This window comes from Archocentrus centrarchus, chromosome 20, assembly GCF_007364275.1.
Source record: "Archocentrus centrarchus isolate MPI-CPG fArcCen1 chromosome 20, fArcCen1, whole genome shotgun sequence".
NCBI classification, from domain to species: domain Eukaryota; kingdom Metazoa; phylum Chordata; class Actinopteri; order Cichliformes; family Cichlidae; genus Archocentrus; species Archocentrus centrarchus.
This window is the reverse complement of record NC_044365.1, coordinates 28,100,449-28,115,262: the sequence shown is the minus strand read 5'-3', so window position 1 is coordinate 28,115,262 and position 14,814 is coordinate 28,100,449. Positions and strand designations below refer to the sequence as shown.

Genomic DNA, 14,814 nt, shown 5'->3' with positions numbered 1-14,814 from the left:
GGTTAAAAATTCCCATAAACACTCCTAAACCTTGAGGAAAGCCTTCCGAGAAGAGTTGAAGCTGTTATAGCCACAAAGTGTGGGCCAACATCATATTAAACCCTGTGGATTAAAAATGGGATATCAGTGAATTTCTTATGTGTGTGAAGGCAGACGAGCAAATACTTTTGCCAGTATAGTGTAGAGTCCTTCTGCCTGCTGTTTGGTGGTCCCTCCCTTTCCTCTGTATAGCCAAGATGCATGACATCTATTGAGTGGTCCACAGTCTAAAGCATTCCAAAGTGGACCAGATACTTGTACTTATTGTGCACACTTATGCACTCAAAATAATGAACATAAGTATGTAAGTACACAATTTGAGACACAGCAATAAATGTTGTCAATGAGAGCAAGAGGGCGACGGATTTCCAGAAAGTTAATGTAAAGAAACAGCATACCCACCTTTCCACACACCACTTACAGTACTGTTTCTAAAGTACTGAAGCAAACCTCTTTATGGACACACAAAAACACCTCATTTTTAATAGGAAAACAATAAATGTTTCTGTAACTCAACATTTAAACCCCTTGCTTTGGAAATCAGCTTTGCTTCAGCCCACAGGGCAAAAATCACTGATGTCTGACAAATAGTGTGTCAAGAGATCCACTGCTTGGAGCTAAAACCTTACTCCAGAGCTACTGCCACTAGCAAATGAATATTTAAGCCACACCAAAGCCCTCCTCTCCAAGCACTCAATTTAGGCATTTTCACTGAGCTTTTTCTACTAAAATCTAAGTTTCCACAAAGCCTCGCTCTTCAGAGGCACAGCACGATAAAATCAATGACTCAGACTTTCTTCTTGATCGCAGTCAGTCTCTTCTATAAGCTACAAACACATAACAAGTTTTTTTTTTTTCTTTAGGGGAGGTTTTAAATCTAATCCCATCTTCCAGCTCCCACTTTTCTTTATTTCTCCATCTGATGTATGACCCTATAATGCTGTTTCCAGCCCTCTTACCTTGCTTTGTGCTGTGGTGTTTAGGACATAGATGTGCAATCAGAAACACAGGAAAGTGTGGATTCTGTGTTCTTGTGTAATTTAAGTGGTGGTCCAATTCATTCTCACAAGTACAGCAACCTATACACATAATCCCCCTTTCTACAGCAGAGACAGAGTGTGAAATATCTAATAAGTCAGAAGGTAAAAGTTGGCAGACGTTTGAAATACTAGGAAATACAGTGTTGCCCAGAGGGTGACAAAATTTTCAGCCGAGCTCTGCAGATTCAACCTCATCTTTTCTAATTTAAGAAAAGGAAATTATGTCCTTGTGGCACCAAGTTATCTAGGGAAAGGACAATGATTCAAATCTCACTTGAATTCTACATTTTACCAGCAGAGCCCCAAAAGGATTAAGCCTGAACATTTAAGATTGTCCAGTGCACATTGACAAAATGTGTGGAGCATTGTACTGTGTGTATTCCACTTGAAGATAAAGCTCTGCTGCTCAGCTAGTTCACATCATTTTATTCTTCACATCATTCCAACCAACCAATGTCCTACCAACGTCACCCCTACAAATAAAGTGGAGTACAAAATGAAAAGGATTTTTTGATCTGAGGGTTCAGATGTAGCCGCTCAGCGGAGGTCCAGAGTGTATGTCTGTGTTTGTGCGCAGGGATTAGGAACAGCATACAGATTTGAGCAGTTTCGCCCAACCAAAATCCAGATTGACTCAACTCTTGGATGAGAAATATCCTCTCCACACACACACCCACACACACACGCACAAAAAGAGCAAGATTGTATGTCTACGGCCATCCACGTGAACAGTGACAACCAAACCTTAAAAATAAAGTTGTTTGCACAGAAAAGCTGTTGCACCTGCGGAGTGCAGATTCTCCAGTGAACAGATTTATACTCAGCGCTGCCAGCAAAGATATCTGCCCTCCTGCGCAATATGCAATGTGATCATAAACATTATTGTAAACCTGACTATCCAGGATCATATCTGAGTAAAAATGATACAGATGTGCTGAACGGATGAATAATCTGCTTTTTGACAAACTGAAGGACTTCCTAAAACAATTTTATTCCCCTGCAGCAGATCAGATATTTCATTATGAATAAAGAATAAACAATCATACTGCATGCACAAAAGCAGATAAAGTCAGCAAGTCTCAATTTCAGTGCCGGAGATATAAAGCCAAACAACTGGCATTAAAGACAAAAAAAAAAAAAAAAGTAGTAATTTCTTTTTAATGCACAGCAATTTAAACATACTGAGAGCAAACTGTTATGGTACTTTAAGCCGCGTTGAGACTGCTCATGAGAAGGTTGGTGGAACTACTATGAGCGTTTGTGTATTATGAAGAGTCATTTGTATGCATGTTAGGCACACAGGCTTATTAGAAGCCACAAGGTAAAAGCCAATTGGCATCCTTTTATAGATGGTGGCGAGAAAAGCCAGTGTCAGCTCAATGAATATTCAGATAGAAGCAGAAGCCTTGAGGGGACATGGAGCAGCCCCAGTCTTTTATCAGTCTTCCTCACAGCGCAGCCATAACCTATTCACAGCAATCCAAACCTCTCTCTGTATCACTGCATCTTTCTTTCATTTCTTCCGTCTTTGTCACTTGTTCTCCTTTCCCTGTTCCTTTTATTACCCATGTATGCATACATATATACATAGCATCCCCCCCTGTATAGAATTCTTCTTGCTCTTCTTCTTGCCATCGTTTTCCTTGCTGTACATTTTTCCACGCTGGGGAATAATAAGAGCCAGCAGCAGTGGGTGGCCATGTGCGTCGCACTGTATAGGACTGCTGTGATTAATCGAGCTTGCCAAATGGAAAATGAAAATGCCAGCAAGGCCATGCTGTTCAACACACTGTTAGTGTTTGTTTGAGAGAGAAACAGAGATAAACACATGATCAACTTTCTGACTTTTCCAGGTCCTTCCAATCTGCCAGACAGACTTCAGTCGCTCACTGAAAGACGATGACCTTAAATGACTTGCTGCACCACACTTGGCGTACAGTCAATGGTCTGAGAAGGAAATCAAATTCTCCTGCACGAACCTCAAAAACAGTAGCTGAATGAGCAATTTGAGCTTTGACAAGGATGAAAGAAGATGCATTCAAGTTTGTCTTTTTGACAGTTTTTTGAAGGTCTGTGACTCAAGGATACAGAGCCAGTAAAAATGTTTGACACCTCCAGCAAAAACGGCTGAAAGGAAACTGAGACAGCATAACACATGAATACCATGCAATCCAGTTTACACCGCTGTGAAACCAAATGTCACACGCACTTTGACCAGCAGTCAAATTTAAACTGGCCTTTCTTATAAGAACAATTTATGACCCTGCAAGTTCACTTAATGGATCCTCTGGGTGCCATAGCAACCCTTTGCACAGATAAGACAGGATGAGGCAGCTGAACCAAGAGGGAAAAGTGAGCGTTGCTGAGCATCATAGTCCCTCCATTATGTTCTGCTTTGTATAAAAATTTTGTTCTGCTGTGATCATATTGACTATTTGTTCCGTGGTTGAACCTTGAAAAGAAGAATAAATAAAACAAGTTGAAATGAGAGGAAGCTCATTCAGTTGTAAACCATAAACCACTTGTCATGGTTTGCCCGTAAGCCTAACAGATGGTAATGATATACATTAAACCTCCATCACAGTCTCAGCAGTGTATGAAGTGGAATAGCTGGTATGTGACCCAAGCTGCACTATTAGTTCATGAAATGTACCATCAACTCATTTTATTGTCATTTCCTATAAGGGAGTATTATATATCGGTTTGGCCATCTGCAACTATTTTATTATTCTGAAATATTACGAGGATTACCGACATTCCACATTTCATAATCCCATCATGGTCCTGCCCTCCTTCATTGTTGACATCATTCTTCCAGTAGCCACACAAAAGCCTGCCATTACCTATTAGATTACCCTGAAGCCAAATGTGATTTAGGTCCCTTTGGAATTGGACATTTGCTCTTAGATGATAAGCTGGGAATTTAAAGTCCAAGCCGCTGCCAAACTGGATGTAAGAAAATGGGGGAGCAAAGTGTAGATCATGAAAACAGAGCATTCATCATTCATCCCTAAGGAAGTGCCCTACTGATGAGGAGATGAAAATAAAAGTAAAATCCATCAAGCATGGAAAGCAATCTGCTCCGTGATGTCATATGGAATCAGAGGTACAAATCAGGAGTGATGAACAAACAAAACTCCTTCACCTTCCAAAAAAATCAAAAGACCTCTTCAATCAGCTCTTAAGGGAATAATTCTCTTAGACATTTTCGATGGGTTGAGGCCTTAATGTGTATAGAGATAAAACACACAGCTCAATCTCATTCCTGCCTAATACAGCATAATGGAGGGAGTCAGGCTCTCAGCATGACAGCGAAGGATGCACCACTGTGATAGGCTAATGAAACAAAGAGCCCTAGGCAAGCTGTTATACCTACAGAGGTAGGAAGCATACAGGAAAAAAAAAAAGACTTACAACAATCGAGATCATTTCCAATGCAGTGGAGACCATATGCATCATGTGCACACTGTAGCAAACAGTGTGCATACACACTAGCGCACTCTATTGTGGATGTAGCACAGGAAGGACACAGGGGTTTGAACAGGAAGGCAGCCAAGATTTTGTTACAGATTGGAGAATTGTATGGTGTAGACAAACACATGCACACACACACACACACACACACACACACACACACACACACACACACACACACACACACACACACACACACACACACACACACACACACACACACGCTACTCCAATCCCCAAACCGTGCTACAAATAAACCACCACACCAAGCATAGTTTACATTACTGCAGACTTCCAGCTACAACAGAGAGATGCCCTGACCCCCGAAGCATCTGTAGCTGAACAGCAGGCCTGGCTAACAAACCGCCACAGAGGATAGAAGCAGGAGGCAGGCTGAGCTGTTGATTGATCTGCAGCGTAATTGGCTAGGAGTGGCTGTAACAGCCAGAGGACGCAAATATCAACTATCCCACTGGATAGTCAGTTAAGTTCCACAAGAGCGATAAACTGTGACTGGTTGTCCCCTGAGTGAAGGCTTGTTGTCAGATAAGCGAGGGAACACTCTGTGCCTAGACTCCAATGCTGAGCAGGAAGGAGCAAGGTGTAATATCAGAGCAAAGGATGTGAGAGGAGTTGAGTGGGGCAGATGAGAAGTGGCACAGCTAAGTTATACTAGTTTTTGCAGTGTATGCAATTTTACAAGACATAACTTAGTAGCAGTTTACATAGCTGGCTTTTGAGCTAACTACTAACACACCAGCTAGTTAGTCGCAATAGTTAGTTGCAATAGTTCTCTGAGCTACGCAGGTGAGAAATTAAAGGAAAAAATGAAAATGAGTGTCTTGATAGGGCCACCATGTGCCACCAGAAAGGTTTCAGTTGCCATTGTATTTTATCCAAACAATGCAGTGTAAATATCATAAATGGGAATGAATTATATATGTTTTAAAAATACACTGGTTATAATATATGAGGCTTACTTAGTATTTCAAACATGTAAGTTTGCAATTTTAGAAGCATCACAGAAAGCAAGAACGCCGCCTCTTCCCTTTGATAAAATTGGTGTGAATCACATAGAAGGCCTGAACCATGCATGGCATGAGAGAAAACAGAAGAGAAGAAAAGAGGTAGTGTGTTAGCCGAAAACAGAGAGAGATGAGTGAGGAGAGTGAGGGCACGGCTGACCTCATCCACAGCTGCAAGAGGTGTGCCTGCAATGCTAACTCGCTCCATCCGTCTCGTTTTGCTCAGTGTGAAGCGGAAAGAGTCTTCAGCTGAGCTCGAACTGTCATTCTACCCATTTCATCAGATGCGAGCACATGAGATTCTTCTTGAAATTAGATTTTTTTTTTTTTTTTTTTTTAGCAGGAACTACTCAAAGACAGAAAGTTAGAAAAGAAACTCCACAGAGGAATATACATAAGAGTGTCTATTCACTCACTTTTTTTGTCTTTGCCAAAACCTTTAGCCTGATAGCATTCCTTTGGTGAAACAATACAACACATAACAAATGTACACCTACATGGTTTCCCAGTAAGAAAAAGAAAAACCCATAATAATCAGAGAAACAGCAGGCAGCCCTGAGCAAACAGGGAGGAAACTCCCAGAGAATGTGACCTGCACTGTAGGCAGCACTAATGGCAATAAGCATTGGAGCAAATCATAAGAAGAGAGATCATTTTGTTGGTGGTGGTGGCTTTGTGATTTATTAGTAATGACTATATGCAAGAATCTTATTCAGGCAAACACACTGAGGTCTTTGGAGAACACCCAAAAAAATGTACCACGGGAGATTTCTCTCTTCATTTCTACCTGTTCTCTGTGCTCCACTGAATTTCAAACCCTACCACTGCTGGGCCATGGAAACTGAAATTTAACTCCCACTACCTTAGGTGCTATGCCAGTGTGGGACAATTTTGACAATGTTTTTATTGGATTTATGGTGGCAGGTGGACCACATTTCACAAGCACAAGCTACAAGAATCAAATGTGTTTGAAGTAAGTGTTATCAGCCCACAACTGGATGCATGTTTAGTACTTTAATTTTTTTAAAAAAAGCCATCATCGTTTTTTTTGTCTTTTGGAAACAAAAAGCTGCGAGGAACAACTGCAAAATCCACCTAGTCAGTAGTAGGTGAAAAATAGTTATCAGGGGAGAACAGTCCAGACAACAATTATATTCAAAATTTCGATACAGCAATACATTTCATTGTTTCGTCTTGATAATTACCGCTATATTGCCACCAAATATTGAGGTGCTCATTGGATTCAGACTGACTTACCAGAGTGACTATGACTTCTTCTGGTGGCACTTATCAAGTAAACGTGTGTAAAGTGAACAGAAACTACAGTGGAGGAGAAAAAATTAGCAGGTACGACACATAACTGAACGACACAATACACTCAAACGCTACAGCGCAACGTAAAAATATACAATCCCTGCTTTTTCCACTTGATTGTTGTTATTTTTTTTCCTTCTCCAGTTACACAGCTATTGTGATACATCACAGATAACTATGTTACCAGTTTCTGAAGATCACAGAATTGCTGCATCATGATAGGATCATAACCAGGGGCAACACATCGTGATGATGCTCTGTGAATCCCACTTCTATTTTTTTATTCATTTTCATGACACATAGTGAGTTTTCACATATAAAATATGTCATAAATCTTCTACGCTAGTTCAGAGTTATATTTGTTCTACATCTTCTATTGATTATTTCCATAGATCTATAGTTCATTAAACCCTTTCCAACAGAGCCCTGAACCCAAAACTCTCTCTATAGGCATGCTCTGGAAAAACTCCCTTAAAAAGATCCTTACTATTAGTTAAACCACCTGTGAGACTATGTTAATGTTCCACATAAAATACCATAAAAAACAACTATTCTTAATTATTATATATATCTCTCAGCCTGTCTGCTGAATTTCAGTGTCTTTAGAAATTTCACTCTGAGAGTTTGGTGCATGCAATTAAACAAAATGTGACTCAAACATTTAAATGTCAGTTGCTGGCAAATGCCTTTGGAAAGAGATGTGTTACTGGGAAGTTGCTGAACTTTCTACCCAGCCCCAGCGATGGTGCTGCTGCACTCAGCTGCTTCCAAGAGAGACAAGTCAATCTCTGTGGTTCAATTTCCAATTTTCCTGTTGGAGCCCATCTAGGTTCAATCTCATGACCCTGCCTCCTTTGTGATAGGCCCATACATCCTATTCCAGATATAATACTAAATGCCATTAAAATGCCAAAAAAATTCTCAGCCCAGTTAGAGCTTAGTTGGCTCTGAAGCACCCTGATCACTCAGTGTCATCTTGATTATTAGGCATGTCTGAATTTTAAGCAGGAAAAAACATTAAGAAGATGTACTGTTAACAGCTGTTTCCTGAGCAGTTTAAACAATGATAAATATTAGATTGTGTCTGGTAAACATTACAAAAAGATCCAATGAAAACCGTTAAAATATTCAACATTATAAATGTATGGTCACTTTTCATGGAGCACCACAGTCTCCATATTTTATCACAAACCAAACAGCATCTGTCTCAGTTCCAGGTCTTGGCTCTGCAAACAGCCAAGTTCGGGGAGCAAGAGGGGGAGAACTTGCAGCTTTTATTTGCTCTGGCTTTCGCTTAAGGTGCTGAAACACCACTTAATCTACCAGTCCACAAGGGTCCAAGGTCACAGTGCCCTAGGACAACCTGAATAGCAGAGTGCTGCTGAAATCCCCCCAACGGCCTTGAATGCACACCTACACACAGAAATACACATACCATGGTTCCTCTGCTGAGCAATTTCCTCTGATGCGCATGCTGTATTCAACTCTTCCACTTGCAATTTCATATTATACAACATTACTACAAGGCTGCCCGTCAATGTGGCACATTACCTGATGATGCAAATCTATTGGCGGCAACTTCACATGTGCTTTTAGAGCATAACAAGCTTATTACTGTGCTGGCTTTTATGACAGACAGCTAAATTGTGCTCATTATAGTTCAGCTCCTTTCATAGCACCACACAACAGATTTTAGCACACAACGGCTCAATATCACACTTTTACATTTTGCCACTAGTTCACAATTACATTACGGTTCTGCCATGAATATATTCAGGCACTGTAATGAAAAGGAAAGAAACTTATCCCACAAATTAAAACACAAGAAGCCTCAGGTGTTCCTCTTCTTTCTTAAACCAGTTTTATTTTGGAATTACTGAGACAGTAGAATGCGATGAAAACTGAGATACACTTAGTTCTGTGTACTGTTTCAAAGTGGTGTTACTAAGTGTACAGCATTTTGATGTTTTTGAGAGACTGGAGTTACATTTTAAGAAATATGCTGGTGAAATTGCTCCCTTGCAAAGAGTTAGGTGCCAAGACTGAAGCCACTCACACGTTTTTAAGCTTCTACCAGTCTCACCAATAACCTTTTAGCTTAGTGCGAAGGCTGGAAAATGGTTACTTCTTGCAGTGTGGGCACCAGTAGATAATAGCATGACTAGCAGGTCTGGACTGCATGCTTTTGCATAAGCAGAGAGACATATGAAGGATTAACACTGAACATGACACTTGTGCAAGTTGCTCAGCTTAAAAACCTAAAACAAGCAACACAATACAAAACTGGAAATTCCACTAAAAAAGCAATAAAATGTACATAATAGCATCTTATCTCACCAACCCTGCCTCTAATTCAAAGTGAGCTTTAGAAATCTGTCTACAGTGCATCACTATTCCCACTTCAGACAAACAGTTTTTCTCTTACAGACTGTGTGTATGTGTGTGTGTGTGAGGCAGGGTTTCTGTATGCAGCACACACACAGAAACCCTGCTCTTAATGAGTGTGGTGGAGTGCACTAAATGTTTAAAAGTGTAGTTACACTTCACTGGCGTTCATACTGATGTTTTGCCAACAACTGCAACAAGACTTTTCAAGGTATGGCAACAATTACACGAGCACCGTGGCTCTTTCCGTCACTGTTGTTGGTACATCTGAATGAAACTGTCACAAAGCATGAGGCCCACAGAGTTACACACCCCATGTTTGAAACGGCCTGCAATTCGGGGACTGGGGCACCTACTGAGGTTGTGCAGTCACATGACCGCTAACTATGCAAAGTTAACTTGGCCATCATTTTGAATGTGTGACAATGTAAGGTCAAGTGAATTAGACCAAACTAGATCTGATTGCAGTCATCTGCCAGCAATCAAAAGAATCCCAAGGAGATTTTTGGTGCAGCACTCTCCTTCCGACTGATTTCACCTAGCGACAGCCAGCAACATCCAGGAACCGCTCACCAACCATTTGGAGAATACACATTCTTCCCCTCACAACTGGCGTTTTTATCACATCCAATATGGCGGACAACTCTCGAGCAAGGTGCGCATGCCGCCGAGTGATAAACCTCCATATGTGTTAGGTGTAAGGTGTGCTAATTCAGTCAGGTGGCTTAAAGTGAGTCACACAGGCAGCTTGGCATGGCCTGGTAAGCTCCTATTATAAATCTTGCAAAGGTGCCAAGAAATATTATAATTAAAAATGTGTCTGAGTGACTAAACAATTCAGTAGGAAAGTGCTGTACATATACTTCCAAAATATCTGTCAAAGCCCAACATAACTTTTATTTCTTTGCAAAAACCAAACTACAATACAGTCTGCAGAGGTGAATCAAAAGATTGCTGTAAAAGTTCTGTGACACAACAGACTGTATACAAGGCATCACATCACAGGAAAGGCTAAGTTAATCTAAGACTGTTATATTTGAATCTCTACTGTCTATCTCTTACTGTATATACATAGCATCTTCAGACTTCAAGTACCTCAGCATGTATGATATGACAGTAGATATCGATAGATGCCAGTCACTGGTTATTCATCCACTGGCTGCTGTATTAATCGAATTAGTCATCAAAAGCTCTGAAAGGACACTAGCAGAATGTGAAGGAGAGGCTCACAGTTTTTTTCTTTATCTCGCAGCTGCTAAAATGACTGAGGAAAGAGAGCGAGAGGACCTGATTCATGTCACCTTTGTTGCCACATCTTCTTTTCTTTTTTCTTTTTTTGGCTTCCATTCATCAGAGGAGGGCTGTGTAAATTAGCATGGTTAGCAGAGCAGCTGCAGATGTGAGACACTATTCACACTGCCAGGTTTCAGAGCATCGAGTCGAGTGAATTCAAGACTTTTATCTTCATTAATTATGGAAATCACATGCTTCATATTTCCTATCAAGTCAAAAGGCAAAGCTTTTCACTGTTCTCTAAGCAAATTTTCAATAGGGCTTCCCGGAGAAGCAGGAAGAAGAAACAATACTTGAATTACACACTATGAGAAAAAGAGTCTTTGACTATCAGGGATAAAAAAACAAACAAACAAAAAAAAGATCCTTCATGTATGACTCTTTTTTTAGGAGTATTTTTGGAAATGAAAGTGCAGATGTTAATTGCACTCACTGCATGTGAATTCTTATTCCCACCCATCAGGGAAGAAAGCTTTGCAGACTTAATCAGAATAAAACCTCAGAAAATAGTACTATCAGTGTTTTACAATCACCTTTAATAAAAAGAAGTCTGGCATTTTGGAAATTATGCCTATTTCACATATATAGCTACTAATTTTTGTCAAGAGATAAGAAAACTGACACCACCCTCTGAATGTGAATATAAGGATATCACCAGGCGCTGGCTAGTTTAGACAGTTTGCCATATGAAAACTGAAATTCAGTACCGCTGATCAAAGATAAATATAAGATAATCTTTGTGTTTATGAGTGAACTTAATTGTGTGTTTAGACTCAGATAAACCAAAGCCAAATTGTAGACATGGCACATTTGGATGCAAATTGAACACAATGACACGATGGGCAAAGACTATCCTGCTGTTGTGTGAACAGAGGTGAAGAGGATTCAGCACGAAAAGCATTAAATGGAAATGCTTCCTTAGGTAAAAGTTGGGTTTATCCCTGGGCTACTTCATCAATACAATCTAACAGCCCACAATTTACAATGAAGAGCTCCACAATGACAGGACCCACAAAGCAATTGGAGATAAATCTGCAACCCCCACTCTTCACCCCAATAGCTTTCTTTTCAACTGCCTGCAGCTAATAGCATGTTTTTTCAGATGAAAGGCTGATGTACTGCACATGTGTTCATTATTTAAACAATGACACACGCAAATATCCAATGCTAAAATTCCCCCGAAGGTGTGGAGATAAATTGTCATACTCTATGCGTTTCCTGGCACTATGCCTTTCAAGCCTCAAACACACTACAAAAAAGTTGACAGTGTTATTAAACCCAGTCAAGTGTGGGTGAGTGAATATTAAATCATTGTTATGCCCTGATTCTTTGTCATCAATCCTCATGCGGCTTCAGTAACGCGATCATGACCAAAGATGAGGTAAATTAAAAAATGCCGAGGTTGGTGTCGACAGCACAGATCAGTTAGCTTCTCCCTCTGAATCAGTCCTGATGAAGCTGTTCCACGTCCCTCCACATATAGAGAGAAAAGCAAGAACAGACAAACGAGTCGCAAGCAATGTCCCAGCCAATGACAGCATAATGCCAATAGTAGCAGTGAGCGTGTGCAGACAGACAATCAATAAAAGTCTAAGAGGTTTCCACAAGGCCGAGCTCCCCGAATGATGTTTGTTATTCATTTGGGAACCTGCTGTTAGAGCTATAAATTCTGAATATGCTTATGAAAGAAGTAAAAATAAAAGGGGGGCCTAAAAAGGTACAAAAGCAGTCGTACCTGCTGTGAAGTTGTAACTTGCTGAAAATCCCACTGCTTCCAGTTCACCATCTGTAACAAATTTTATCCATAGATATCTGCCGCTACTCCTGATGTCAGGCGGGCTGTGCTGACCGCAGTACCGTCCAAGTATCGGGGAGAAGCCAAACGGTCCATCTCGTACCTCAATGTTGTCAAATTTACATTCCCAAGAGGACTCGATTGAATAATTCTCCTCAAAGTGTAGGTCGATACACTGTCTTGGGGGAGCTGTAAGACACAGTGAAAAGAATTACTATGTAGCACAAAGAATGCCGTAAACTATTAGTCATACTTTCGGTGGTGAATGTTCAGCTTGTTTCATTATCAGCATTCACCTCAAACTCTGGCTGGTAGTCAATTCAACTCTAAATCACGAGAGATGTTATTTCCACATTCGCTTTGGTACTACTTTAATGAGACTATGTGCACTGATGAATCAAATATCATCTTTTCAAGTTTAAAAAAGGCTTCCCAGGCTTGCCACTCACTGTCTAAACCCAATATATATGACCACTCACTGAGGATAGCCCCAATAATGCTTTAGTTGAGAATAAACAGCTAGCTCTCGTTGCCTCTTTTCTTCACCACTGCTGTGTTTAAAGAGACGATTTACCTTCAAGGATGTAAACACACTCTGTGTCTGGGGGGTATTTGTTTGGGTAATTGGGAGAAGTGAAGAGCCCTCCTTCTGGTTCCTTTACCCACGTTCCACATTGACCTGCAGGCTTTACTCCAGAATTGTTTTTCACTGAAATGTACACACATGCACATATTATATATATATATACACATATGAAAGTGAAAGAAAAATTACACGAAAAGTAAAAGAGGTTAAATATTTGAAGAGAACATATTTGGGCTAAAAAGAGAGACAAACTGGTGATGATTACCTGCTGTATCCTTCTTTGTTGCCCCACACAACCCAAGTATGAGTAGACTTGCAACAACTATAAGAACACAAAGATACATTAATATATATTTTTTTGAAAACCTCCCCTTTACTAACCGTGGAACACCTTCCTGGTATTAAATTACACACTGTACTAACTCTGTCCTGACCTAAAGAATTTTTTTATTTATTTTATTTTTTTTTTAAAAAGCACACAGTACCTGGAATAATAATAGTACATTACCTCAGAACATAACCTGCAGGCTGCTACTAAAGTCTATTCAAGCGCACACTAATCCTGTATACAAACCCTGTTAGTCATAGGCTTCAAAATCATATTTTTAAAACGATAGGCCCACATTATAAACTGTAACAAGTCGCACAATTTTCTTAATACGAGTATTTCCTGCCATAAATACATTCGAAGGTTAACATAATAATAAAAATAATAAAAACTTAGACTGTGACCTTCACTGTGAGTTTACAGGTTGCAGAATGCAGTGCAACCCGTATCACCTCATATTTGTTTATCCCAACTAAATCACCATTTTATTGCTATTTTGACTTCGATCTGTTGCTCTGATATTTACAGTCCGTATAAACTGATTAAAAGATTATCATACTGCTTTTGCGCTTGGGTAGAACAAACAATAAAAGCTTTTCAGCAAGTGTGCTTCAGCTGATGAATAAGGATGTCTTACCGTGATGGAAGCTGTTCCCATGTAGCATGTCTGTTCCTTTCACAAACGGCTTCAGGCTCAACTAATTCCATTTAGATTTGGGAATACTTAAAGAGAGAAAAAAAAAAAGATAGAGATGTAAGTTTTTGAGAATTCACACAGAGAAATAGCTCATGTTATCAAACCTTTCGGTGGGGGGAAAAAAAGCGAAAATTTACTCCTTATTAAAATCTCAGTGAAAAAAAAAATCCTTTCAGATGTGTCACAACAACTAATCACCAGTTTCATATAAAACCAAAAACAGTTCCAAACACTCGCCCGATTTCCATCCAAACGTTTCTAGTACCCCTTGGTGCGTTTGATGCACTGAAAGGATTAATAGTCCCTTCATCAGCCCTTCTCTAATCGCTCCACCTTTGCGATCTTCTTTTAGAAAATATCATAGGCAACCTTGTTTTGTCCGCTTTGGTCCCTTTATCAAGAGAGAGGATCCTTCAAGAGCACGTAGAACCACGCAGCACTCATCTCTGCGGCGTTTTCTGTACTCTTTTGCGCTGCGTAAAAATCTTCTGGAAAATAAGAGATTGCCAAAAAGAAAAACAAAAAACCCCTCAAACAAACAAATTAAGTGGATTTTCGTTTGGGTTTCATTTGTCGCCCCCGTGTTTCTCACAAAGCTGTCTGTGTTGTTCTCACTGTGTCCCTCTGCCTGAGCTTCTGTCAACTGCTCGAGTCCCCGCAGCCGGCAGGAGCTAATGTAAGATCTTCTCCCTCCTCCCGTTCATTCAGCACTGACTACGGCCGTCCAATGCGCCACAATCCTCACGTACTTTTGACGCACGCACCGAAAAGTTCTCCAGGACACGACTTCATCCACACACACGACACGCGCGCATGTGTTTGAACAGTAAAGCACCCT

At 40.3% G+C, this 14,814-nt stretch overlaps 1 protein-coding gene across 2 annotated transcripts in view; it reads right to left on the bottom strand.

Annotated features, from left to right (window-relative positions):
- Nucleotides 1-14,603, bottom strand: part of neto1l (neuropilin (NRP) and tolloid (TLL)-like 1, like) — a 71,685-nt gene extending 57,082 nt beyond the window's left edge. The window contains exons 1-4 of one of the 2 annotated variants that reach the window (XR_004021571.1): nucleotides 13,917-14,603; nucleotides 13,217-13,273; nucleotides 12,940-13,074; nucleotides 12,306-12,554 (exon numbers count right to left, since the gene is read on the bottom strand). Coding sequence is in view for 1 of the 2 variants with exons in the window: in XM_030756605.1 (XP_030612465.1) it covers nucleotides 12,306-12,554; nucleotides 12,940-13,074; nucleotides 13,217-13,273; nucleotides 13,917-13,944 (469 nt within the window). In the remaining variant the exon portion in view is untranslated. The remainder of the gene's footprint in view (nucleotides 1-12,305; nucleotides 12,555-12,939; nucleotides 13,075-13,216; nucleotides 13,274-13,916) is intronic. The other variant, XM_030756605.1, reaches the window with a different exon arrangement.
- Between the last annotated feature and the right edge of the window lie 211 nt (nucleotides 14,604-14,814).